Genomic DNA, 27369 nt, shown 5'->3' on the forward strand with positions numbered 1-27369 from the left:
TAAAAAACATAATTTATATATTAAAAATAAATTAAAATAAATATAAATATCTATAACTATCCCGTGCATAGCACGGGTGATATTCTAGTACTATATATTAAACAAAATGGGGTTTTTAACCCTAAGCCTTGTGGGAGCTCCAATCTCCCAATCTAAGTTTCCTAATTTTTTGATTTAAAAAAAAAAAAAACTTAGCATTTATTAAGTTCTCCCAACCCCCAAGTCTTACCCTCATAATAATACTTTAACGCATTAAGTACAAGCATGAAAAAATTCTTTGAAATCCAACACATATGAATTCCTTAAAAAGTCCCAACACATATAATTATGAGCTCTCATAATAACACTTTAATGCATTAAGAACAAACATTAAAAAAAAATTTATTAAAAAGTCTAACGCATATGATTATTATCAAAATATTAAACTTTAATATAATATAATAAAAAAAAAGAAAACATTTCATTTCTTGAAAAATCCAAAAAAAAAAATTTAATTCCAAACAAAAAATCCAACAAAAAAAAAGAGGACATTTCATTCCAAACTCATTAAAATTTTAATTTTACTCTATTAAAAAAAATTTAAATCGTTAAAAAAAAAAAAAAAAAAAAAAAGTCAAGACGGCAAACAGGGCATAATAGAGAAAAGAAAATAAAGATGTAGGAAATCCCGTTCGGTGGGCCTCCGTTGTTTTAAATTGCTGAAGAGTCCCTCACTGCTCCTTCAAATACCAGAACTCTCGAATTTTCTCGTTTCTTCTTCTTCTTCTTCTTCTTCTTCCAATAATCTCTCTCTCTCTCTCTCTCTCTCTCTCTCCAAAACATAGCAAAAGCACCTAAAAGGAAACCCCAAAATCAGTGGACAGGTATTGGAGTGGTGGAAGCTGGCTCTCGAACCTAGCAATGGCCATCGAAACCGAAGCCGCAACTGCCCCAGCGTTGGCGGCCCTTGCCGACACCGATGTCAATTGGGACAGGTCTCCCCCCCCCCCTCTCTCTCTTATATATATATATATGTATATATGTCTGCGTGTGTATGATTGTTTAATCAATGAATATCCATGATCGATTTGTGAGATACATATTATTCATGATCTCTTTTTTGGTTGTGATCCAATAGTTTTTAGTTATGCCTTAAATGGGTTATAGTTATCGGTTATGACCCATTGTGTGGTTTTTTTGGTTATAACTAAAATGGTTTAATTATGAGACAAAGTGATATCAGCGTCACAAAATGTGATAAGTTGCATACATGTTTTCGAGGTTGTTTATTGTAGAATCTTCCCAGTCCTAGTACAGATATCATTTACATGTGTGTGTGTGTGTGTGTGTGTGTGTGTGAGTTATTATGGGGTGTGTGCTCTGTGGGGCATATGCACAGAAGTATGCAGCAACATGATGTTACCCAATGGATAGTTGAGAAACATATTAATTTATTCAATGTCAATGGGTTTTTGATATAAAGTTTGGATGATGAAGACCTATGGATAGTTCGGAAAAACCAAAAAGTTAGAAAACTTTTTTTAAGTCCCAACAACAACCCGTTTGGATTCAGTGATTTGATGGGAAATGATAAGAAATGATTACATAGATAACTTTTTTTGTCATATTTGGTTTTACTAGTTAGGTAAGAAATGATGAGAAAGGATAAAAAATGGAGAGGAAGAGAACTCTGTTATTATGCCATTTTCACTTCTTACAAAAAAATGGAGATTTGTTGAGAAACCAACCAAACTGATTGGCTGTATTATTTTGATTTTTTTATAATCTACTAAGATTGTACATCAAAATACAAAGGGAAAAATAAATTCTTACCCATATCCCTATTTCACATGATTTGCTTTCTTATTCATTTAGACATGATAGTGAGAAAACACAAATATATATATATATATATATATATTTGTCACCTAATATAATGGAGTTGGCAGTTATGTTATGTTCCATTTTACTTTGGAGCCATATTTCTGGGCATTTCTTGAGTGGCAATTAGTATGACCTTTGCAGTTTTGATCATGGAACTTTCACTGCTAAAGTGGGACATCCCAAGTTGTTTTAAACTAGAAGTGAAATTAGCATTGCTTTTGTTTCCTTCCATAAGTATGATCATCCAGAGGAAAAATGGATTATTTGTGATATTTGCAATTGATATTGTTGCACTTGAAACAGCAACTGGAGCTAACCCTTTTGGACCATTTTTAGGTTGGATAAGACTAGGTTTCATATAATTGGAGCCATTCTCTTCACTGCTCAATCAGCCTTACTGCATCCGACAGCTGTTGTAAAGACCAGAATGCAAGTAGCTAGTTCTGGACTCTCACACATGAGTGGGATATCTGTATTCAGACAAATATTGAAACATGATGGTATCCGTGGTATTTTCAGAGGTTTTGGCACTTCTGCTGTTGGATCATTGCCAGGCCGAGTCCTAGCTTTGACTTCACTAGAAGTGTCCAAAGACATGATGCTTAAATACACTGAAGGTATGAATATAGCTGAAGCAACACGAGTTGGCATTGCAAATGGAGTGGCAGGCATGTCATCGAATTTAGTTTCCTGCGTATACTTTGTGCCTCTGGAGGTGGTAGGTAAATTTGTTATTTCCAATCTTCTTAGTGCACGTTTTGTGATGCTAAGATATTTGTCCCTTTTTTCAAATAATAATTTGTTTTAATCTATCATCATTAATGATGCCATTGTTTTTTTTAGCCATCATAAGGTCTTCTCTTTAGAATTCTTTGTAGGATGATGAACATTTCTTAATGTCCTCATAAGAGCTATATTCTCAGACTTGCCAGAGACTTATGGTACAAGGGCTTCCAGGGACTACTTTTTGCAACAGGCCGTTTGATGTTGTACGAAAACTGATAAAGGCTGAAGGATTTCGTGGCATGTATCGAGGATTTGGGTTGACAGCTGTGACCCAATCTCCAGCATCTGCACTTTGGTGGGGTGCCTATGGTGCTGCCCAGCACATCATTTGGAGGTATATTTGCATGTCATGGTGACGAACGTACTCATAATTTTTCAAACTTGTAATATGTGAATGAAAATTGACTTTTTTTTCCCCACTTCTGTAGGAGCTCTGGTTATAGGGACAACATGGAAAAAAAACCATCTCATGTGGAGATGGTGACAGTGCAGGCTACAGCAGGAATGCTAGCTGGTGCTTGTTCCTCGGTTATTACTACTCCGCTAGATACTGTGAAGACACGGCTTCAGGTGCCATAACATGTGGCTCATCCTTTTGTGCATTACTTGGGTTTTTGTTGAATATGTCGTGTTTATTAACTCGAAGAATTTTTTTTTTGTATGTGGCTTTTTTCATTAATTGAAGGTCATGGATGACTATGGTGTTGGAAGACCGTCGGTAATTAAGACTACAAAAGCACTCCTTAAAGAAGATGGATGGCGGGGCTTCTACAGAGGGTTTGGACCTAGATTCTTAAATATGTCACTCTACGGAACTACAATGATAGTTACCTATGAATTGATAAGTATGTTAGCTTTCTTCGTCTCCTTTACAAATGGGCAGATCTCGAGGCTAAAATGCTCTAACACATTAATTGGTCTTGCCTAGTGTAATTATGGGTCCATGTTTTTAACAATTTTTAAACTTGTTTTAATTTATAGTAATTTTGAAAATTTTATTGTTTTACATTTCCATCTAGTTTCAACCCTCAACAAATATTTAATTTTTGGGGGTAAAATGGAAAAATAAAAATCCCTAATATTCACTTGAATTTTCTCTCTTAAAATTTGCGTAGTTTTTCCTTCATACCAAAACAAGATTTCAAATTTTGCCTGTACAAGATCCAGAAAAAGAAAAAATCCTTGCCCAATGATGCTTACATAAATAGATGGTTTCAATGTTTGTCCCTCAATTAGAAGAATTATCGATTTCATCAAGTTTGTGTGCAAATTGTCCTGATATATTGGTTGTCACAAGTTGTCTGCTCATCATTCTTGCCTTCTATTTATTTAATTATTCCTATTTTTTGCTCCCTTGATTTCAGAGAGATTATCCATAAAGCAATCATGACAATCATAACCAAAGGAGGTGCAAAGTAGCTGTCTTTTGGTGAGTTTGTGTTTTATGAGCAAGTAGATATAGGTGAAATTTCATTTTTTTTGCGGGGTTCTAGAGAGCTCTAGAGATGTGATATGGAGGTTGCAGTTGCACTGGCATCCTGTAGGGATTGTTCTTCAAAGAGGTGATTTTGGCTTTTGATTTAATTTCTTTGTTGTTTTCATCCTTCGTTTATGAAGCCCAATGGTTCCTTCTCTGTTATTTTGATGAGAAGGTGCTCTTTCATCTAGTGAAATTTTCATCACCCCATTTGTCACGGTCAAGGAAGCATGGGATTTTGTAAGAGTAATTCTTGAGCTTATTTCAACGTAACCTTGTCTAACAATTTTGGATTAGTTACATGAAATCTATTTAGCATATTGTCTTTTCTTTGCTCATCATTGCATTTTAGCCTCAAAGTTTGAGTCTCCTTAAATAACCCATAAAAAGAAAAAAGGAAAAAAAATGTTTGGGACACGTTATTCAGGCCCTCTTGGTGGCAGAAAGTGATATTGCAAATTTTGTTCTTGTAATGATAGTTAAACTAGTTTGATTACAATGATTAATTTCATTGCTAAGGAATTGAGAAATATGAGGTTTCTGCAATTGCATACCTATTGGAAATTTCTGCAATTGGCCTGATTGGAATATTGTTATTGTGCCTTTTGCATAAAACGACCTCCCCCTTCTTGTTGAATGCCCACCCCACCTTAATGATTGATAACATTGTGAGGCAACTGCAGATGCAGTTTCACCGGTTAACAGAGGCATGATGTCTTTTGTATTCCCTTTTTCCTTTAAAATGTTCCCCCATGGGGCATCAGCTTGTCAACGTCTCAAGCTATTTTTTATTCATTTCATTGCTCGTATCAGAATATACTACAGACCTATGCATTCTTGTTGAATGTAAAGTGCGAGTCCTTTTTCCTTTTGAATGTTTTCCCTGTTAAGCGTCAGCTGGTGACCCTCTCCCGCCCTTTTTTCTTTTCATTGCTCTTTACCTGAATATACTATAGACCTTTGCATTCTCGTTTAATTTAGAGTGCATTCTCATTGAATTTTGAGCGCAAGTCCTTCTTGCTTCATAATGTCCCCCCGTGAGGTGTCAAATGATCACCCTCTCTTGCCATTTTTTCTTCAATTCATTGTTCCTACTGGCATATGATACAGACCTTTACATTCTTGTTTAAATTTAGAGTGCAATTCTCTTATTTCTTCAGAATGTTCCCCCCTGTGGAGTCAACTTGTCACCTTCTCTCGTAATTTTTTTATTCATTTCATTTCATTGTTCTTACTAGAATATACTGTTGGATTTGAAGTGCGAGTTATTTTTTTCTTCGGAATGTTTTCTATGAGGCGTTAGCTGTGTGGTATATTCTAGTAAAAAATGGTCCTAAAGATATGAGTTCAATTGCACTACGCCTGATAAGCACATTTTGATTCTATTAAATGCTTAAAATTGAATGAATTCAGCAATTTGTGTTAGTTAACTATTTGGGTAAATTACACAGGGCTTTTCTTGAAGTTTGGTTAAAAAACATAAAGTCGTACAATTTTAATATAATTACACCAATTTTCTTTTTATATTATCAAAGAATAAGATGGACGCAGGTGTGTTTTGTTAACAATAATGCTATTTATTTCATTTCAAATAATCTTTTCAAGAAATTTTTTACTTTTTTTCCAAAACTTCATTCGCAAATAACCTTTTAACATTTCAATTAGAAACTTCTCCCACTCAACTTCCCAAAACTCCATTAGCGTTTTTTATTTTTTATTTTTTTTCCTGGGTCTGTATGTTTATCATTTTGAGATGTTTTTAAGTTGCACTTTTCATGCGGATTGATATATGACACTAAATATATAGCACCCTTCTAAATATTTATAACATTTTCTAACATTGTATCTTTGTAGTCCGTTCAAACATCAACTGGGAAGAATCGGTCCACAACTTCTATCCCGTGACGAACACACTCTTTGTCTTTGCTCCTAATGAGCTTGAATCTTATTTTCTTTAGCATCCGAAACCGGTCGGACTGGTCAGGATTAACAATCCAGGTCTAAGAATTACCCTTTCCAACTCCAATAAATAGGTCAGGATTAACAATCCAGGTCTAAGAATTACCCTTCCCAACTCCAATAAATATCTTGTCAGGTGTGGGGGCGGAATCTGACAGACTATTATCACTTAAGAGGAAAAACAATATATGGTGGACTACAGTTTCGTCTTTAGCATCTTGTCCCAATTGAACATTCTCAATTAATTTTATACTCTTAACCACGATCTTATCTTATTAACGATCACTATCTCTTATTACCCAACTCAATACCATTAAGCAATCTCGTCACACCTTTATTATCAAATTTAACGTCCCTTAATTGTTCATCATACAATTGTAACTTCTTCACTCCCCTCTTAGTCTTCTTAATATATCGGGGAATATTCTGAACATACCGTCTGCGAATGTACGTCACTTTAAAAGGTGTACGACCACGGTAATATATCCACTGGCCGTCGATGTCCTTGACTGGCAGTACGCAAGGGGAGCCTGATACTAGCTGCTCATGCCGTATTCCATTTTTTATAAAACACTCAAAATCTTTTATCATGCAAATTCTGCAGATTCTCTTACCTCTGCTAACCATTCTGTTCAAATCCTGCAAATCTTTTATCTTGTCCCTTTGATATTTTTTCCCTCTACTCTTCGTACCCACGAACAAACTTCGCCGAAGCTGACCACCGCCTCTCTTCCCACAATCCTATCTGCCACGTCAAAAAACGATCTACACACATTTTAGTGAACTGCCCGTAATTCTTGGAATACTCTTCTAAGGAGTACAATGTTGTATACCAAAACAATCAATAAAAAAAAAAAAAATCTGAAAAGGAGGAACGAAACAAGATACTAGAAAACAACGTCACCACAGTAGCTATCCCACTGCAAAAGCATATTCCTCTCTGTCATAAAATGTTTTTTGGTACCAGATAAATAGCCAAAGTGGCCTGTGTGTAAGGACGAAGATACCCATTCAAAATAATTCAAACACATTTATTTTTCTGCCTTTGCTTTATGTCTATCATTTTGCAAGAATATTTACTTTATAACCATGCAAACCACCAAAAAAGTGACACGTGTATAGCACTATCTGGTAAAGGAATCAAAAGTACTCACACTTAGGTCCGGGTGTGACTTCCTTTTAACCTCATCCATACATGTGTCCAAAAGTATAACAATGGACGACCCAGATCAGCGGAAGGGGGGCGTTGGTAATATTAATACAGCGCCCCCCAGTCACAATACTCACACCATTCACACTGGATTTTTTAACTAATAGGGAGGCATTGTACCGCTAGCGTGAGTTCACTGTTTACCACTACAAAATACTTCGCCAAGCCTCTTTCCGTTTCTATGTCAAGAATGTTTTCCTCACCTACCCACAATGCCTATGCCCAAAAGAACAACTCTTAGAGCTCTTCCAATCCCTACTCCAACTAGTTTGTCAGCCATACTACATACTTGTTGCAAGGGCGCTTCACGAAGATTGGAAACCCTTATCTTCATATCATGGTTCAATGCACGAAGAAGATCCAAACCTTGAATCCGAGATTTTTCGATCTCACTGGAACCAACGGCAGAATCTATCATCCACATAGAGAAAAAATCCACTCTTCAATAGCAAGTCGATAGTATATACAAAAAGGGGGCAAGTTCGTCGAATGGGAAGAATTTTCATTGAAGGGAAAAAGTCCTTCTAAGAATAGAGACAAATTCTGGAAGGGAATACTTGCAGAAGCAGAAACAAAAGAACAATTATTTGCACTCTGCAAAGAAAGATGTCCCACCAATTACGTCACAAAATACCTTCAATTAAAAACATTTTTGAGGGATCGTTACAAAAGAGAGAGGCCCCATATACTAGCCCATTTAATTCATGTCCTTTCTTAAATGAAGAAGTAAAAAAATAGGTAGAAAATAATATTTTGTTTGTAAGTCGAAATTTTGTACAATACGAGTTATGTCAAAATTCATGTCTCTCCATTTGAAGAGAAGACGACTGAATTAGATTAGGGATACACAAAAATAATATCAACAATTTAGATACTGACGAAGAACTCTCCTCCTCCTTTGATAACAGGAACCAGAACAGTGACCCATCCGCCTAATCTCCCTCTACCTCGAAGCACCTTCAAGAATAGGAAAAATCACCTGGGCCAGAAGCCTTGGACGACACAATTACTTCTCCGGCAGAATAAGTTTCAAGGACTACGATCAAGATGCCGTCTACAATGTCATAGACGACATCAAATACTCGACAGTCCCTTTCGAATTAATGAATAATTTAGTAGGTTGCTAGAGAGATTTCCATATATTTGTTAAATTTCAACCAAATCTCACTATTAGAGGAGGAATTCCATTTATTATATTAACTAATGGGGACAGTAGTTGGCTAGATGCAATGTCATGATTAATGAAAAATTTTATTAATTTTATTTATAAAACCACTCAAACTTTCATTTACTTACTACATTTCTCTTATCATCAACTTACATCTTGAGTCACATCACTATTTTTTACACTAATGATTACATTTCGTAAAATATCAGAAAATTCTACTGGATCCACTTCTGAAATTAGATTTTTTTAATTATATTTTATAAATAACTCACTTTTGATAATTAAAAGAGTTGGTTAAGGATTTTGAAAGCTATTTTCACACAAAAATAAAAAGAAAATTATATAACAACAATATATTAAAGAAGCCGCTATTCTCACTCTATGTTGCTCCAATTACACTTATTTCTGTCATTATTATACATAGTTACTATTCCTACTTCACTTTAGAGCAAAATGGAATAAGAATAACAACTCCCTATATTTACAAAATTTTCATTATTTTGTTTCCAAAAGCATGATAAACAATGAAAAAACAAAAATAAAAATGAATACACAACCAAATAAATTAATATTATTATTATTAGTATTGTAATAAATTTTAGCTCAAATATAAAATTGCAAGCGAAGGAGGAGAGGGAACAGGAAATTTGTTACCCCATCTGTTTTTGGTCAACATAAAGGCCAATTACGTTTCACACTATGGCAAGTCCATAATGAAATTTTCAACTAAATGTGATATCACATAAAAGAGTTCAGAGGAGGGCAGCACATTGGCTTAACAACGCCGCCGACCAAATCACAATCGAACACCCTCCCATTACTAATAAATTCCAAGAGCCAAGACAATACAGAGAAGAAACAGAAAGAAGTCAGTTTTCATCTTCTCCACATAATCAATCAATTCATCAAGACAGCCCCAACCTCAACTTTGCTGTAAAAAATGGGATTATACCTACCGGACACCGTCTTCAGAAAAGTGAGTTAAGCGAACCATTACACACATAAAAATTGACACCACCTGTGTCCCAAAAATATTACAAATACATGGGAAGTATGTGTCACACCTTAAGATTCATCAACTAAATTGCATGGGGGTTCAGCAGCAGCAGCCTCTGGATGTTCTGGCTCAACATTCTCAACCGGTGGTAACTGGCCAGGAAGCTCAACTCCAGAAATTGCATTGGCTTGTGTGCTCAGAGACATAGGAGACATCCTCGATTCAGGAGGAGGCCCAGATACTGGCATTGAGGGTTCCATCTGATCAAATTTTGTCTTACGGGGTCTTTCACGTCTGTCACGGCTGCGACTACGGCTGCGAGACCAGCTACGACTCCGGCTTCGGCTTCGACTCCAACTTCGGCTTCGGCTACGGCTACGGCTTCTACTATAGCCCCATGTTCGAACCCTTTCAGGACTTGAGCTATAACTTCTACCTCTGCTGCGGTTTGCAACATCTCTTCTGTTATCAAACCGTCCTGGCCCCCTGCCATAACCCCGTCCACGCCCATCCATATTGTTGTATCTATCATGTGGGGCTCGTTCATTCCTATCCCAGCCAACATGACCACCACCACGGCCACCAAAGTTGCCATCCCTCATGCCTCCACGGCCACCAAAGCCGCCTTCCCTCATTCCAATGCGCCCTCCAAAGCCGCCATCCCTCATTCCACCACGGCCGCCAAAGCCACCATCCCTCATTCCACCACGGCCGCCAAAATTGTTCTCCCTCATTCCACCACGGCCACCAAAGTTGCCATCTCTCATTCCACCACGGCCACCAAAACCACCATCCCTCGTGCCACTACGGCCACCAGAATCCCAACGACCACCAACACCACTAGCGTCATAGCGGTTTGGCCCACCCCGATTCCTGCCAAAATTGGGCCCACCACGCAAAGCCATCTCTCGTACTTCTGGAGGCACCAGCTGGTCAGCCCCCTCCAGAACTTTTACCAGATCAGCTGCATACTTCCAGTCCTGATCAGAGAAAAAGGTGTATGCCACTCCAGTGGCCCCAGCTCTCCCAGTTCTTCCAATTCGGTGGACATAATCCTCGACCCCAGTTGGAAAATCGTAATTGATCACAACCCTACAATGCAACAATCAACAACAATTTAAAGTGGCAAATAACTCGCAACAAATGAAAGAGCATCCTCCAAGAAAAGACATCAAGTCTCATTCCTTAATTCCACAAATAAAAACTGAGGTTTGTCTCTAAAATATGAATCCTGTTATTTATGGAAATTAAGAAAAAGGGGGAGATCTGACCTTATATCTTTTATGTCAAGTCCCCGTGCAGCAACATCAGTGGCAACTAAAATCGGGGACTTTCCAGACCGGAATTGATTCAGCACCCAATCTCTCTCGCCTTGAGACTTGTCTCCATGAATTACAGCGGCCCCAAAATTACGTCCAATACTACGTGCAAGCTGGTCACACAACTTTTTCGTTGAACAGAATATAATGACCTTCGAACCCCGTTCTTGGGCCCTAAGAATCTGCTCCAAGCGCCTCTGCTTCTCCATTTGAGGAACTACTTCAACATGCTGCAGGGATGGTCATAACAAATTCTCATCTCATGGAGTAGAAGATTTAAAAAGAAGATGAGAGAAGGGGTAGAACACATTGACAAAAATTCAAATAGAAACAGATAATTAACATATGACATGCACAATCCGAGAAAACATTTTACTGTTCATTGGCCACAACACAACATCTAAGTATCAGAAAATAAAGGCCACAACTTCAATGCATCATGGAGCAATTCAACTCCCCCTGAAGAAATCTCCCAGCACCTCCCAATCCTAATCTTCTAAATTTTTTTTTTTGTTGATATATCCCAATACTAATCTTCTAATTTCAACCCAAGGATACATATTAAACCTAAAACTTTAAACACAATGCCATACATTTCCAGTTGTCTATGATTTTTTTTTCCGATGCTAGTAGCTACAGGGTAACATAATATACAATGATTTTGTAAGTATATGAATCTCATGTGTAACAGAAACCAGTAGTCGACTATTATGGTAACTTTATGTACAGAAAACTTCATCAAATATAAAAAATTTCAAGAAAGCTTATCATCACAAACATCATAATCAGAACCTTATCCCAATTAAATAAAGGCTTATTTTAATCAAATAAAATCTACAACCTCCCAAACACCCATTATTGGATATTAATTGGGTGCTGTTCTATAGAAATTCCTGACCTACTTCAAAACAGCGTACAATTAGAACTGAGTTATTATTACAGCTTGCATTGAATAGATTTTCCTTGATCGATCCACTCCATCAAGTTCTAGTTATTCGACTAATAGAAATGTAAGGAAAAGAAATATCGAAAGAAATAAACCTTTAATTATGATCCAATTAAAAATAACTTTAATCTTTTCATGATAAGTCAAAACACTTTTCTTCGCTTTTCTATGAAGATCTAAAAAATATGTTGCTTCATTTGAAAGGCCACAAATATGATTTCTACCTGAGTAATAGATTTATTTGCAGCGAGCTCATCGACACTGCCTATGTTCACCTGAACAGGATTAACAAGAAGATCACTTGCTATTTTTCTCACTTCCTTGGGCCAGGTCGCTGTATACATAAGAGTTTGCCGTCGGGGAGGAATCTCATTCACAATCTTACGTATTTGGGGTTCAAAACCCATGTCAAGCATCCGATCAGCTTCGTCAAGCACAAGAAGAGAAACTTGCCCAAAATCAATTTTCTTCATTTCAAGGATGTCATTGAGCCGACCAGGAGTTGCCACGACAATATCCGCCCCTCGATCCAATTCTTTTAATTGTGGACCCTTAGGAGCTCCACCATACAAGCACTGAAACAATAATTAGCCCATATGATAAAATCAAAATTCTGTACAAACAGGTAAACAAAATGAATTCATCAACATGATTAAGAAGAAAAATAGATTAGAGGACTGACTGTGCAAGAGACCCTTGAAGATCGACCAAACTTGAGAACCTCATCTTGTATTTGTGTGGCAAGCTCTCGAGTTGGAGCTAAGACCAAAACTGTTGGGCCATTCTGAGAATTATTACGGCGTTGTCTTAGAAGAATGAAGGCCGGGATCAGATAGCCCAATGTTTTTCCAGATCCTGTTTTGGCAATAGCCACTATGTCCCTATTTTGTAACGCAATTGGCCATGTTTGTGCCTGAATAGGTGTGGGAGAAGAGAAACCTGCAAAATGCAACTGAAAAAGGAAATGTATAAGATCAATCCTGAGAATAAAAAGCCAATCAGATAGAAATTAGAATTCCTAATTAAGAATCCAATATAAAGAATTACATATGGTAATCCAGAGTAATGCATCTTAAGGGGGGAAAAAAGATTGCACAAAGAAAACTCATGGGTATGTGGTTGCTTACTGAAGCAACTTGAGGCAACAAAAGGGAGCAAATTAGACATAAGATGCAGAGCCACTATGCTAGAAATCCCAGTCACACAATTGTGATTTGGATCAAGGGCGAACCACCCTTCTAGAAGATGACAAAGGCAGGCTCCAACTGTCCATTTTGCAGCCTCCAAAAGTCAGAATAGTTGTCACGTAAGAATGCGGATAGCAGTGCAGCGTACGACATAAGCTCCTCTTCTGGAGCAAATATCGCACCTGCGGCAAGTAAGAATTTTATAAGCTTAAAGCATAAACAAAAGGGGGGACAAAAACTACACAAATACAAATAAATTGATTTAATAATTTATAATCTAACAGTACCAAAAGTAACAACAGTCGGTCCTCGCGGGAGAAAGAACTTACCTCTTTAAGTATCTCTGGAGGAAAGCCAGTCGCTTCAAACGTCATGAGAGGAGCTGGAACATCACCACCCTATGCAGTTCAATTCAAAAATCAAATTCAAACAATCTCCAGATGATTAAACACATTGCACGGTATAATATAGATAAACAAGACTATTGAACAAGAAGATTAGTGCAATTAAGATGACCAATTATTTGGCCCGGGGGGGGGGGGGGGGGGGGGGTGGTTTAGGAATCCACAGATATCATAATGAGAGCTCCAATCAAGATGTTTCAACTTTCAACTTCAACGTAAAATTTATTTGTACATGTACATAATTTGTTGAGAGAAAGGGATTTCTGTTAGATACACAGAGAAGTTACAGAACTACTTGCCAGAGATGCAGCCTGGTCATGAAACCCTGGTAGTGGAGTAATGGTAGAACAGAGTTAAAGTTGATAATAATATGAACTCTATAAGTATGATGTGAAAATAAAATTCAAACATCAAAATTTCATGATCCTAAAAAGCATACAAATTACAATCTCTGATAAAGATTATCAAAATGAAAGCTAAAAACATCAAGATTGGAAACTTAATCAAATCTGGATTCTTGAATTTTTCAAACAAAAGTAAGCCTGTTTCATTCGGGTTCCAAGCAAGTAGTTCTAGCAGTCAACTCAGTTCTTTCAGAATGTTTCACGGTGTAAAGAAAAGGCAACAAAAATAAAATACAAGCTTGTTTTTATAGCAATAGTAATTAATCATTGTTGTTTCAAGGTTTATTTATTTATCTAGCCTAGTTTGGGTAAAACATGTAATGTAAGCAACATATTTTTGCTTTTTGCCATAACTATTTGTTAGAATTTCCCATCTTTACCTTCACCTACTCCACTACACACTCCACTTCACCTACCTCCACTTCACCACACACTCCACTTCACCTAACCCACTATCACCTCCACTACACCTACTACCACATTTTCTTCTATATATAGATTGTATAGGAATTGTAATTTATCAATCTTGTAATTACATCAATCAATCAATATCAATAATACATATATTTTTACATGGTATCAGAGCAGGTTTAGAACCTAGTATTTTCGCTTCCCCGGCGGGCGGCAACCTCACCTTAGCCGCCCGCCGGACCTCAACCTAGTCCGCTAAAATTCTCTACACATACCGTCACTCTTCTTCACCAATGTCTGCAAACAATCAGATCTCTCTGAGACATTTCATCGAACACCATGTCTGCAACAATGATGGGCAAAACACACACACACACCATGCAGGGGGGACACCCTTCATTACCAAACAGAAGGCCATCTCTTCTCCAACCAATTTTTTTCTCTCTCTAGACCTTGGGGGTTTTACCCCTAATTGGGGCATTTGTCTTCTCTCTCTCAATTTGATCTTTATTATTTGGTTTCGGAGCTTGAGATTCTGTGCCTAATTTGGCTGTACATGGTTTCATCATCCGCAGCAATTGAGCATATGGTTCGCTGATGTTCCACTCTGATTCGACCTATATTCAGTGTTGTAACTTGGTTCCAGTTCATGGGCCTTCTTTGCAAATCAGTTTTGCAGCCCACATGCGAGTTGATTGACACCTTCGATCAAAGTATTGCTCTTTGCGAACTGACTGGAGTTCTTCGCGAAGCTGTTCTTGTCGGCATGTGAATCTAATCACAAACTGAGTTTGCGATCTGACTTTGCAGATCAAGATTTGATCAGAGTTTGGTCCTGCAACTCAGTTCGTCGCTGAATCAGACATCGCTGACCTTTCATCAACTCTGAAATTCGAATCTAGACTCCTTCGTGATCTGACCTTGGGGCTTCCTTCGCGACTCGCGATTCTTCTTCACAGTCCTGAGTCGAATTTGCGAACCTTTGCAATCAACTCGCGACCTGAAGTGAATCAATCCAACCTGCTGTTGTTCTTGGTGACAAAAGTGAATGAAGATTGTACCAGCTTGGTATATATGTGTATATGATGTGAAGGATCTGTCTTGCCTCTCACAGGATCTCTGCCGAACAGTTATTGTTAATAACAACCCATTCAGTTTCTTATTGCCACCAGTGACTGGAATTCCATGCATCCCCTTTTCTGCAAGACAACCACATGATGATCAGCTTCTGGAGGTCCTTCTTCCACTCCTCAGACACCTCTCTCAAATCCGGGAAACACATTTTCTCTCTCACTTTACTTTTTCCACCACCCACCAAACATCATCATCGCCATGACTGGGTCTGCCCCCTGTGCTTCTTTTTCTTTTATTCTTTAACAACAACACTTAGTTGGTGAGCCCCTTTCACACATGTTTTCCACTAAACCACATACCCATCACATTTTTTTAATATTTCTACTTTTTCGTTTTTGTTGTTTTTTTCTTTTTTTATTCATCACCCCACCTGGGCATGTCTCATCCGGGTGCTTATTTTTCTTATCTCTATTTTTTTTTTTATTCTCTTTGTTCCCACCATTTTTCATCCCACTAGAGTATATAAAATATATTTCTATTTTAAAAACAATTTAATATATATATATATTGTTTTATCTATTTTTATTTTATTTTATTTTATTTTTATTATTCCACAAAAAAAAAAAAAAAAAAAAAAACACAAACAAACAAACAAACAAACAAAAACAAATCCACAATCCATTCACCACCTCGGTTTTCAACCCGATCACAATTTTACACTAGGATCAATCCCGATCCCCATTTTACATCAAAAAAAAAAAAAAAAAAAAAAAAAACAACAAAACAACAAACACACAAAACATCCACCCACACAGTGGGTTTTTTTCTTTTCCCTTCTCTACTCTACTGCAGGTCTCTTCTTCTTACTTTTATCTTGGGTGTCCCGTGCCAGTCCGGCCTCCGTATTTCCCACTCCACTGGGCATGATCACTACTCCCTGCTCCTCCACTGCAGCATATGGCGGACCTCCAAAACGGAACATCACGGTGGCCTTCCGCTTCAGCTCCTTATTTTCTGCCCTTAGCACGCTTATCTCTGCTCGCGCATCCTTATACATGCGTTGGAGCAGAGCCAGCTGGGAGTTTAAATGCTGCACCTCATTTGTCCTACTCTGCAGCCGGTTCGACAAGTTTGTGACCGCCGTCATACTTTCCACACATGCCTTCAGAGTATACTGATTGGCCTCCACATCCGACTGCACTGCCATTCTTTGCTCCACCGACCGCATCGGAAAGTTCAACGGAGCAAACTCCGGGGCGCTTGGTTGAGGTTCCAGTGCCACCGCACCAGTTCTCTCTCTTGTTGACTCGTTGAGGTCGGGAAAGAGGGTGAGCAGTCCACGGGAAGACGAGGACGAGGCCATTTTCTGGGCAACAGAGTGTTACAGAATATCTCTCGCAAAAGAGTTTTTCAGACTGCCAAAATTCAGAGGTTTCCAACTGGTTTGCACAGCCTCTGCCTCAACCTTGGTTATATAGCCGAGGCAGCCACGCGCATCGCGCGCCTCTTGCCACCAGCCGACAAACGGGCACGCAAGCCAAGGCACCCACGTGCCTCGCCATCATGTCTGGCTCGTCTTTTGATGAATTGGGCACGCCTTTTGATGGCACGCCTTTTGAAAAATTGGGCACACCTTTTGAGGGTGCGACTTTTTAAAGGGTCCGACAAGACTCTGTAAACTGTCCCGACATTGATTCCGGTTAGCTCATTTCTGGGTCCGACAAGACTCTGTAAACTGTCCCGACGTTGATTCCGGTTAGCTTTTACAAGGGTCCGACAAGACTCTGTAAACTGTCCCGACATTGATTCCGGTTAGCTCCTTTATGGGTCCGACAAGACTCTGTAAACTGTCCCGACATAGATTCCGATTAATTTCTACAACGGTCCGACATGACCCCATAAACTGTTTTTCTACAACGGTCCGACATGACCCCATAAACTGTCTTCTACAACGGTCCGACATGACCCCATAAACTGTCTTCTACAGCGGTCTGACACCGCCATCCAGTGTCCTCTACACCATTATGACACCACCATACCGTGTCCTCTACAACGTTATGACACCACCATTCAGTGTCTTCACCAACGGTCTGACACGACCATACAGTGTCTCCTATCCTTTTTTATTTTTATGTATTTTCTTGTTTTGTAACTCTCTCCAAACTCAAGTTGGTTAGTTTCTATCCTCCTTGAGTTTGCGGGGGGCTGTTAGAATTTCCCATCTTTACCTTCACCTACTCCACTACACACTCCACTTCACCTACCTCCACTTCACCACACACTCCACTTCACCTAACCCACTATCACCTCCACTACACCTACTACCACATTTTCTTCTATATATAGATTGTATAGGAATTGTAATTTATCAATCTTGTAATTACATCAATCAATCAATATCAATAATACATATATTTTTACACTATTCTAGACATTAAATAAAAATACTACTGTGTAAAACGGGAAACACAAGATACATTGAAATTGTGACAGTCAACCAGGGATAAAAAAAATGCATGGCCAATCATGGGTTACAAACAACTGATGAGTTTCCCCCCAAAGAGACTTATTCTACAACGTTGCACACAGAGGATTCTTGCTTCTTAATATTTTCTATATTTTGTTTCCCTTTCTATTTTGCCAAATAAACAACAAAGCATAACTATAATTATCCCCTTATTTTGTATAATTCTCTAATACTAAGTTCCTTTTTAACATACTATTATTTGTCCATTCACTAAAGCTATCTCATTAATATGCATTCATAATCCTCTGTTTGTAAAAACACAGCAAAGGAAACCATATGAATATGAAAAGATCATTTAATTGTAAATTTGAATCATTACATTGATATACATATTCTTAGAGCACTCGAGACATGAAAATACAGACCGTTGCAGTAACTTCATGCTTCTGACAATATACTTCAACTGGCGAGAGATCAATAGCATCTGTGGATTCCATAATCATTGGAGGCGGCCTTGTCATAGCATTATTTGGAAAGGCTGGCCCACTGGCTGCATGACCATAAATGTTATGCACGGCAGGCCCTGCCACAGAGTTTAGTCCACCAGCAATACCATGAGGGGCATTAGGAAGTGGAGCAACACCCACCCTCATCTCCTAATAGAAAGTAGCAACAATATCAGCAAAGCATCCATTATCACAACACAATGGTACGGGGAAGACATATATTAAAGGAGGCAACCCACTATTATTCATGCCTTCTTGGTATACACAGAAAGGACATAAATAAATACATGAGATTGCAAAATCATAAGTAAACAATACTTGGCTAAGTAATTTAAATATATATATAATTTTTTTTATTATAGAAATTGAGAAAAATATTATCATCAATGAATGTAATTAGAACATGCCTGCTGATTTCTCGCCATGGGTATAGAAGCAAGCTTTGGTTGCTGGGGAATCATAGCAGTCCTGTCGTTGCTAGCATTGAAGTAATACTCATTCCCAACTCTTCTAGATGCATTTTCTTCAAAACCCATCTTTAAATTGACAGGGGCCGCACTAGGCTGTTGGTTATGCATTATTGCTGCGTCCAACTGATTTTGAAACCTGGGACTATGTTGCAGCAATGGAACCCGAGAGCCATGTTGTTGCATATTGAGAGAGGAGCTACCAAACTGTTGTGCTTGACCAGGTTGCACGCCCATCTGTTGCATCTGAATGGAATTAGTTCCCACTGGAACAGTTTGAACAGATGGCCCACCAGGCTGTTGAATCTGCGGAGACAACCCAATTTGCTTTCCTTGTTGAGAATCAATATCCTCTCTGTGCTGGAATCCTGCTTTCGGCTCCTGTTGATGGGGAAATAGATGCCCCTGTGTAGTACGCTGCATCGGTTGCTGCGAATTTTGTTGCCCCTGTGGAATGTTGCTCTGCTGATATGCCATGTACTGCATCTGTTGATGTGTAAATTGATGCCCTTGTGATTGCCCCATTTGTGAGCCTTGATACATTGGCATTTGCATTTGCTGCATTGATTGTTGTGGCATTTGCTGTGCTGACTGATGAGACATTTGTTGTCCTGACTGCAATAGAACTTGCTGATTTGGTTGTTGTATTGTTTGTTGCCCAAGTTGTTGTGGTGTTAAATGTCCCTGCTGTTGAATGGCCTGAGCCAATTGTGTTCCCTGTTGTTGCCCGGCTTGTGCTAAGTGTGAGCTATGCTGTTGAGCAATTTGTGGCATTAGTTGGGGATGTTGTGACGAGTCTGTTTGTTGCCCTTGCTGTTGTGGGGTCTGTGTCATTTGCTGCCCTGGTTGGCCCACAACACTATTTGATTGCATCATTCGAACACTTGGTATAGGAGCCAGCTTGGGTGTAGAAGCCGAGGGAGGCAAGCCTGGAGGCAATGGAGGAGGCAAAGAGGATGGCTTTTCATACTGAGTGATGTTTGTTTCAGGATTCCAGTAGTACAAAAGCCCAGTGCTTCCATCAATTAATCCCTGCCAGGGTTTTGGCAGAGTAGGATCCTCAGGCGCATAACGAGGACCAAGGGAAGCCGGTGCTGGCTCTGCAGTTGCCATACTTATTGTTGCCTACAGCCAGGCAAATCTCAAACATAATAAATAACAATAGCAGTTAAAACATTGCAAATAACAGAAGGGAAACAAAAAACAAAAAACAAAACAAAACAAAACAAAACAATAACATTGCAAATGGTTTAATGCAATTTCCTGGAATTACACATATACCATGCCATATACTTGTTTTGGAGAATATTAGTCATGATGTGTAAGAAATGAACTCATCATCATAGCATCAGTCCATCCAACCCATAACTTTTGGGGCGGGGCTGGAATGGGTGTGTGAGAAAATAAATTTCACATTGGCTCTCTGATTGGCTATACCTCAACAACTGAGAACATACTAAGAAATTCAGTTTCGTTGTGAAATTAATCTTTGTTTGTTACATGTATTTGTTTTCATGCGCCCTGTTTGCACCATAAATTGTTTTCTGTCGATTGTGACCAAATCCAATTTTATTGATTGTGGCCTATCGATTGTAGTCAAATCTAAATTTATTGATCATGGCTTGTCAATTATGGTCTGTCGATTCAGACCATAAATCATCTTTTCAAGATTTAATTATGACCACATTATTATTATTACTATTATTATTGTTATTGTTATTATCAGTTTGTGCAGGAAGTGGTTAGAACATGGTGGCAAAATGGGGCATAAATATTGGAGAAGTTATTCCCATAAAGTGTGGCACATGGGTGCAAACAAACTGCCGAGGCAATTACTTGTGATTTGTTTGAAGCCTATAAAGAGGCCAAAGAGAGACGGGAATAGGAGATCAACAACACAACAACAACTTAGCTTTTTATCTTAGGAATAGTTTCTCTTAATCTTGGAGTAGTTTCTTCAGTAGTTTGTAATTTGCAACTCTTGTAAACTTAGATAATTTCATCTGGAATTGTCTTTGCCTATTTTGTTACATCTCTTGTCGCTTAAATTGTTGTTGTTTGATTGTCTATCTTAGGAATAGTCGCTTGATGTTCTTGTTTGATTGTTTGGTTTAAATTGTTATTCAATTCCTATCGATTGGGAGTTAGCCTAATTATTACTAACATGCACAAATAATACTAATAAACAAAATCAAAATATCTTTTTTTCTTTGTTGGGTTTATCATTGTCAAATAAATATAATCTTGGGTTTCTTCACACATTTCGGTTCTAGGGTTTTACCAATATAGGTAAGGTAAATTACAATTTGGCAACCCCAATCACTAGTTCAACCTAGATAACTATAGAACATACAGAAAACACATACGTATATATACAACTACAAATATTCGAGTTCTCCAAAACAATTTGAAAACAAAAATCGAACATACGTAGAAGCAGAGCAAATACGAAAATTGCTTACCTTGTAGGAGAAATCGAGCTACCGCGAAGCTTTTTCACTTGTTTCTGGCTCTCCCTCCCTCCAAATTCAGAGAAACGATTTGCAGAAAATTGTGAAACCTAAAACCCTAAGGTACGGTGTGTCCCTCTGAAGTTTGTAGCAGAGAGAGTAGTCGAATGATTGCAATCTTAATCTTGCGATGCTAGATGAAGAATTCACAGGGAAAGCTCGACTCCATCTAGGGTTCAAGAATCAGGGGGAGCAGAGAATATTATAGCCTGGAAAATGAGAGTCTTGTCTCCGGCAAATGGATTATGGACCCCTCTGACGTTTTAGCCCAATATGGCTGTTTTGCGATTCGTAACTAAACAGCAGCCCATAACAGCCCATTTGGATTGGGAGATTTAAAAATAAAATAAAAAAGTATTTCTACTTAAATCATATCATTAATTTTGATGAGTAAAGGGGATATTTTCATTTTGAATCTCTTCAAATGTAGTGAGAGATTGTGAGATAAATACCATTTGTTATATTGTCAAAACAATTCATTTAAATATTAAATAAGACAAAACACCTTATTAATTAATTTCATAATATAAAATAAACCAAGTAAATGCTATTCCATACCGTTGTGTTGATTGCAATAGAGGAATGCTAGGTGCACAAAGAATATTGTGCACATAATGCACAACTCTCTCATGTGACGAGAGTTGTATATTATGTGCACAGAGAATATTATATACAGAATGCAAACTCGTGTTTTTAAAATTTCTGTGTACAATATTCTTTGTGCACTTAAAATTTCTCATTATAATATTACTGTTGTGCCTTTTGAATTAAACCCGCTTTCTTGTTGAACACTCACCCAACTAAGATAATTGCTAATTTTGTGAAGTAATTGTAGATGCAATTTTACTGGTTAACGAAAGGCATGATATATTTTATAGTCTATCTTTCTCTTTTAAATGTTTCCTTATGAGACATCAGCTTATTACCTTTTTCATGTTATTTTATATTCTTTGTGTTGCTCTTATCGGAGTGTATTATAAACCTATGCATTATTGATGTATTTAAAGTGTGAATCGTTTTCCTTTTAAAACATTTTTTTCTGTTAAGTGTTAATTGGTGACCCTCTTCCATTATTTTTTTTTTTCATTGCTCTTATCGAAATTTACTACAGACCACTGTATTATCGTTTAATCTATAATGCATTCTCATTGAACTTTGAGTGCAAACCCTTTTTTTCCATGTCTCCCATGAGGTGTTAGATGATCACCTTTTCTTGCCATTTTTTTCTTCAATTTATTACTCTTAGAGCATGTTTATTTGGGTGGACATGAGCTTGGGATTGGACTAATAATCCAATAAAATTATTAATCCGATGTTTGGTTAAACAATTGAAGTAGAGACTAATTATTTTAAACTTGATTATTAGTTAAGGTAGGATACATAATCCAACAGATTCATAGTCTTAGGACTATTAGTCATGGAAATGTTAATCCAGTCCGCCCAAACAAACATGGCCTTATTGATATATGATACAGTCCTTTACATTCTTGCTAAATTTATAGTACGATTCTCCTTTTTTTTTATTTTATTTTTTGTATAAATATTTTCCCATAAATATTTTCCCCACGTGGAGTTAACTTTCCACCCTCGCTTGCTAATTTTTAATAATTTCATCACTCCTACCTGAATATACTAGAGACATTTGTATTCTTATTGAATTTAAAGTGCAATTTTTTTTTTCTTTTTTTCTTATTGAATTTAAAGTGAGTTATGTAAAACCTTCCCTTGTAATTTTTTGCCTCAGTTAGTTACTGTATGGGAGAGAAATATTAACCTCGCTCCGTACCTCCTCAGTTAGTTACTGTATGGGAGAGAAATATTAACCTTGCTTTGTACCTCCTTATTTCCAAGCTCGTCGCACTCCGTTAGAACTTCGTCATACTATAAAAAAAACAAATGTGAGCTACTCGGCGGATGGGTTTGCCGGAAAACCCCTCCGACGCTCAAGTTAGCTTGTAAGGAGAATAGAGAGCACTGTAGATAGAGAGAGAGTTGCACAAAAATTGCTTACCTCCGACGTCTGCATGCTCCTCCTTTTCAAGGCTGGCCATGCAGCCTCAGAGATTGTGGACGCACTGCATCTGCTGTCCTTCTCTGGACAGGCGACTATGCTCCCCTCTACATTTCTTACACGTGTAGAGACCAAAACCTCTAAACAGTGTTTGTCGCTCCGTCAAACAGTATTGACGCATACCAAGAGTGGGTTTCACTTTTCCCTTTATTGGTCTATATGGGATGCTCGACCAGGCTGTTACTTAGCGAACCACTAACACCATGCTAGTTGCTTCGTGCCGAGCTAAATCTGAATCAGTTTACAAAAATCGACTGGAGGTAGTCATATTGTTTGGCATCTCGGCTATTGACCGTGATCTCACGAACTGCTTGCACAGACTGCCCGCCTCGGTGATAGTAGCCCGAACAGTCTGCAGCTCGATCGTCACGCGACTCTGCTACCTTGGACCCCAATGTTGAGGCAACTCTGCTCACTAGCTGAGCTAGCTCGGCCGAGTTTGGCCAACACAATATTCTGTGGTCATTGAGACTTGTGTCAGTTGTCTTGTCATCAATCAATCAGTCGCACTGACATCCTATCGATCGTATTGACAGCCAGTCATCTCCTGGCCACGTGGCTTACTCCATTCACTCCGTGCAACCCGATAGTTGTCACCATTATGCCGAAAATTCCAAAGGTTACCGCCCTTTTGTTTTTCCCCCATATATACGCGCTAGAAGTCCAAAAACCCTCATCACTGTTCACCTCATTTCTTGCTAAAAAAACCCTAGTTTTCTCAAAGCCTTAGTTGTCGCCGTTGCCGTCGTTGTCACTGTTGCTCACACTCCCCGTCATCGTTCTTTCTTTGTCGGATTCGCCATCCTCTGTTGAAGCTCCTCCTCTATACAGATCAAGATCCCGCACCGTGTTTGGTAAGTCTTTTCGAATTTTTCTTCACTTCCCTTTTTCCGTTGTTCTTCAAGTTCTTCATTTTTCTTCGTTTAAGACTGTTGACCTTCGTGGGATAAAAGCTGACGGATATTCATAGAAATTGGGCGAAATCGCAACCAAAAGCATGCGTGGGGCCTCCGTGTCCTTCATTCCCTTTAGTTTTAGTACATAAACTTAGTACTTAGGATGAATTGGGCAAGACCGAACAAAAATTCAGTTTTTGGATCTTAAAATTGTTCCAAACCGAGCTATAATGTGTTTGTGGACCCTTCGAGTGATTTGGACCGCAATAGAGACCACTAGGAGTGTTAAACCGAGATAAGTGTCAATCATTTCTGATGGAGGCCCAGAGCCGACCTAACATCTTAGGTTGAGCAACCGAGATTAAAAAAGAAAACCGAGATAAAATAGCTTAGCAGAGACTTTTTAGCCGAGCTAGGAATATTTGAAAGACGCGCACTTGATGCTGTGCTAACACTTTGTACTTATTTTTCAATAATGCAGAAATTAGGACCGACCAGGCACACCTCAACATTACCATCGATGAGGCTCAAAGACCGAGCAAATAATCACCTGAGCCATTCAATTTTGACCGAGTTACTATCAATTTTACAATACAAAATAAAACTATGGTAGATGGAGAAGTATCGGTTTATGGTTAGTTCGCCTGGTGCAATGGCCGAGTTCCGTAGAGAATACAATATTCCAGATGATGTCCACTTGGAGCTAGCCAAGAAATGAGACACTCTCTGGGGCAAATTAGACGCCTGCCCCTTCATAGTCGTGTCCATTGTGGAAGGCGGCCTACGCTTCCCAGTCCAACCCCTAATCTACGAATTTTTGAGGCAAACTAGGCTATGCCCAACCCAATTGTCCAACAATACATACAAAATAATAAATGGCATGGCCGCGCTGAATCGGATTCTCGGTTTGAACCTCGGCCTCGCCGAGATATTCCACCAGTATACACTTAACAAAAATAAAGGAGGCTTTCGTTGGTACCTCAAAGTTAGCAAGGGCCAAGCAAAACTTACTGAGGGTAATCCAAATAAAAAAATAAATGATGATGACTTTTTATAGGTGTCTAGAAATTATGAAGGCACCGAGGCGCCTATACCGAGCTGGTACATAAGCAAAAATTTAGGGAACGCTGGGGAGCAACATAGTGCGGTTCAAATTTTTGTATTTGATTTGTTTTTCCCGATCTAACCCTCGCTTTCCTTTTACAGATTACAAACTCTTGGCAGACGATTACTCCCACGCCAACGAAGAGGCTATAAGGGTTGCTCTACGGCATCCGACAGAGGAGTGAGAAGCCCAAAAGCTGTTCGGATACGAATTGAGCTTTCGTCATACAGCACCGCGTAAGAGTAAGGTCACCGATTTCCTTCATGCCCCGTCTCTAGAGTTCGATCCAACCCTTCCGCCGATCAAACTCGTACCCTTAACAGCCGAATAGAAGATGGCTAAAATCTGAGCCATCAAGTCGATGATCACATCTGAGCTGAGCGATTCTTAACCAGTGGAGATGGTAGGAAGGCAATAATCCCAGCAGACAGCTCGAGAATCTGGGTCGATGCTAGCTTTGGCCAGCGAGCAAGGCTCTGGTCGGTTGAAGAGGCCAAGACGGGCTTCGACTGAGCAAAGGCTAGTTGACGAAGATTCCTCCGAGCTTCCGTCTACTGAACAGGGAGAGCTAACCGAGCAAACTATAACCGTTCAATCATACCAAACCTCGTCCCCCCATGTGTAGTCGCATGATCTCAAATATAAGAGCAGAGCTGTGACCACCACTGACTCCATTTATGCAAACAAGGATTACTCCTTGGGCTTTAACATGACCAAAGGTCTACTCCTCCCAACAAATATTAAGAAGCACGAGGAACTCTCTGACCTAAAGGTCCTCAGGTCAATGGCGAAATCGATCTGCTGGAAAGGGAACGAATCTCTTAATCACTAAGTTATTGGTCGGTTTCGATGTACTAACCGCGTGTGTGTTGCAAGCTGTGTAGAAAAACTACCTCGTCCACAAGTACATGATTTCTATGAGACAGAGTTTGAGGGAACCCATCGCTAATAACAAGGCCAAAACGGCCGAGCTGGGGAAGGTGTAAGCTTCTCTTGAGTCAATGATAGCCAAGCGAGATCTGCTAGCTGATAAGCTTTCGAAGGCCGAAGATGACAAGGAAAATGCCGTGTAAGCCAAAAAAGAGCGGTACTTGGCCGAGCTACACAAGCTCCGCACTGCTCATAAGGCCAAGCTAAAGGACCAAGTCGATAAGACTGTGGTTACGCGAAATGCGAGAAGGTGTATGAACGACAAGTGGGGAGAATGAAAGATATCTTCTTTCAATGTGGCTGGAAAACTACCGCAAAGGCACTTGGCCATGAGCCTGACTATGATATTTTTAAGAATCCTCCACTAGCCTTCATTCTGCTGCACATGCAAGCTTACGCTGCAGCCGTATAACAGAAATTGATTGAAGCGGTGACGGTTGCTAGCGCGGCTGAGGCAACACTCCCCTTACCGACCAATGAGAGTCCACAGCCGGTTAATGAGCAAGCAGAATCGCCGGACGATAGCAGGGCCGAGCTGGAATCCAATCCGAGGCCCATCATCGATAAGGAGCCCGCGGTGCATGCGACCGAAGAAGACCTAGTCAAGCAGGAGGAGACTGTGAACATAGATTAGGCATTTTTGTATTTTTCTCTTTCTCTTTTTGTTTTTGTTTTTGTTTTTGATATAACTAGTCTGGCAGCCCCACCTTTTGTAACCAAACTTTGGTAGTAATGAAAATGAATGAATCTTTTTTCTGTTCGCCTTATGTATACGTGCTTTCCAGTTTGACTGCTTTGTCTAAATGTCGAGGTGAAATTTGCTCGATTTAACTTTTCAAATATGCACACGTGAAAAATTCTCTGTCAAAATTGGGGAAGCATAAGGTCTTCCCGGGCAAAAATCAACTCGGTTGTGGAAGCTAAAAAGTAGATCTGTTGTCTCCCCGGTAAACAAAGTCAGCTCGGAGAGGGCGAGAAAATCAGCTCGGAAGTAACGAGTAAAGTAAGCTTAGTCAAATCAACTATTTGAATGGACGAGCAAAGTCAGCTCAAAACAGGCAGTCATAATTAGGGTGAACACTAACTGTGTGAACGGCAGACAAAGTCATATGTGAAGCGTGTTGGGTCGCCGAGCTAATTTCCACTCAGTCACTTAATGAACTTAGCTAGTTCCAATATGGAGAAGCACAACATCTCTCCGGGCATATATCG

General features: G+C 39.0%; 2 protein-coding genes across 3 annotated transcripts; one reads left to right on the forward strand and one right to left on the reverse strand.

Moving 5' to 3' along the window:
• Positions 1-675: 675 nt before the first annotated feature.
• On the forward strand, positions 676-4464 carry LOC114317891 (uncharacterized). Of its 2 annotated transcripts, XM_082872992.1 has the most exons (6): positions 676-974; positions 2200-2581; positions 2787-2983; positions 3078-3219; positions 3335-3494; positions 4014-4464. In XM_082872992.1, the coding sequence occupies exons 1-6, from the start codon at positions 901-903 to the stop codon at positions 4037-4039; spliced, it is 981 nt and encodes a 326-aa protein (XP_082729118.1). In that variant the 5' UTR covers positions 676-900; the 3' UTR covers positions 4040-4464. The 2 variants fall into 2 exon arrangements, with proteins under 2 accessions (XP_082729118.1, XP_082729117.1); XM_082872991.1 differs by lacking the exon at positions 4014-4464 and having other exon boundaries at positions 677-974; positions 3335-3657.
• A 4684-nt stretch (positions 4465-9148) lies between these two features.
• LOC114317889 (DEAD-box ATP-dependent RNA helicase 40) lies at positions 9149-21464 on the reverse strand. The gene is made up of 8 exons (XM_082872990.1): positions 21108-21464; positions 18586-19770; positions 18098-18328; positions 13242-13310; positions 12408-12677; positions 11950-12300; positions 10732-11009; positions 9149-10552 (listed from the first exon to the last, which is right to left on the reverse strand). Exons 2-8 carry the CDS (start codon positions 19756-19758, stop codon positions 9529-9531), a joined length of 3396 nt encoding a protein of 1131 aa, XP_082729116.1. The 5' UTR covers positions 19759-19770; positions 21108-21464; the 3' UTR covers positions 9149-9528.
• Positions 21465-27369: the final 5905 nt, after the last annotated feature.

This window comes from Camellia sinensis, chromosome 6 (assembly GCF_055761805.1).
Source record: "Camellia sinensis isolate YWXY chromosome 6, ASM5576180v1, whole genome shotgun sequence".
Lineage (NCBI taxonomy): Eukaryota > Viridiplantae > Streptophyta > Magnoliopsida > Ericales > Theaceae > Camellia > Camellia sinensis.

Coding starts and splice junctions, on each gene's coding strand:
- LOC114317891 (XM_082872991.1), top strand. CDS start 901: ATGGCCATCGAAACCGAAGCCGCAACTGCCCCAGCGTTGGCGGCCCTT. Junction 975..2,199: donor ACCGATGTCAATTGGGACAG/GTCTCCCCCCCC, acceptor GACCATTTTTAG/GTTGGATAAGACTAGGTTTC. Junction 3,220..3,334: donor CTGTGAAGACACGGCTTCAG/GTGCCATAACAT, acceptor CATTAATTGAAG/GTCATGGATGACTATGGTGT.
- LOC114317889 (XM_082872990.1), bottom strand. CDS start 19,758: ATGGCAACTGCAGAGCCAGCACCGGCTTCCCTTGGTCCTCGTTATGCG. Junction 13,311..18,097: donor AGCATGAAGTTACTGCAACG/GTCTGTATTTTC, acceptor TGAACTGCATAG/GGTGGTGATGTTCCAGCTCC. Junction 12,301..12,407: donor CTTCAAGGGTCTCTTGCACA/GTCAGTCCTCTA, acceptor TTATTGTTTCAG/TGCTTGTATGGTGGAGCTCC.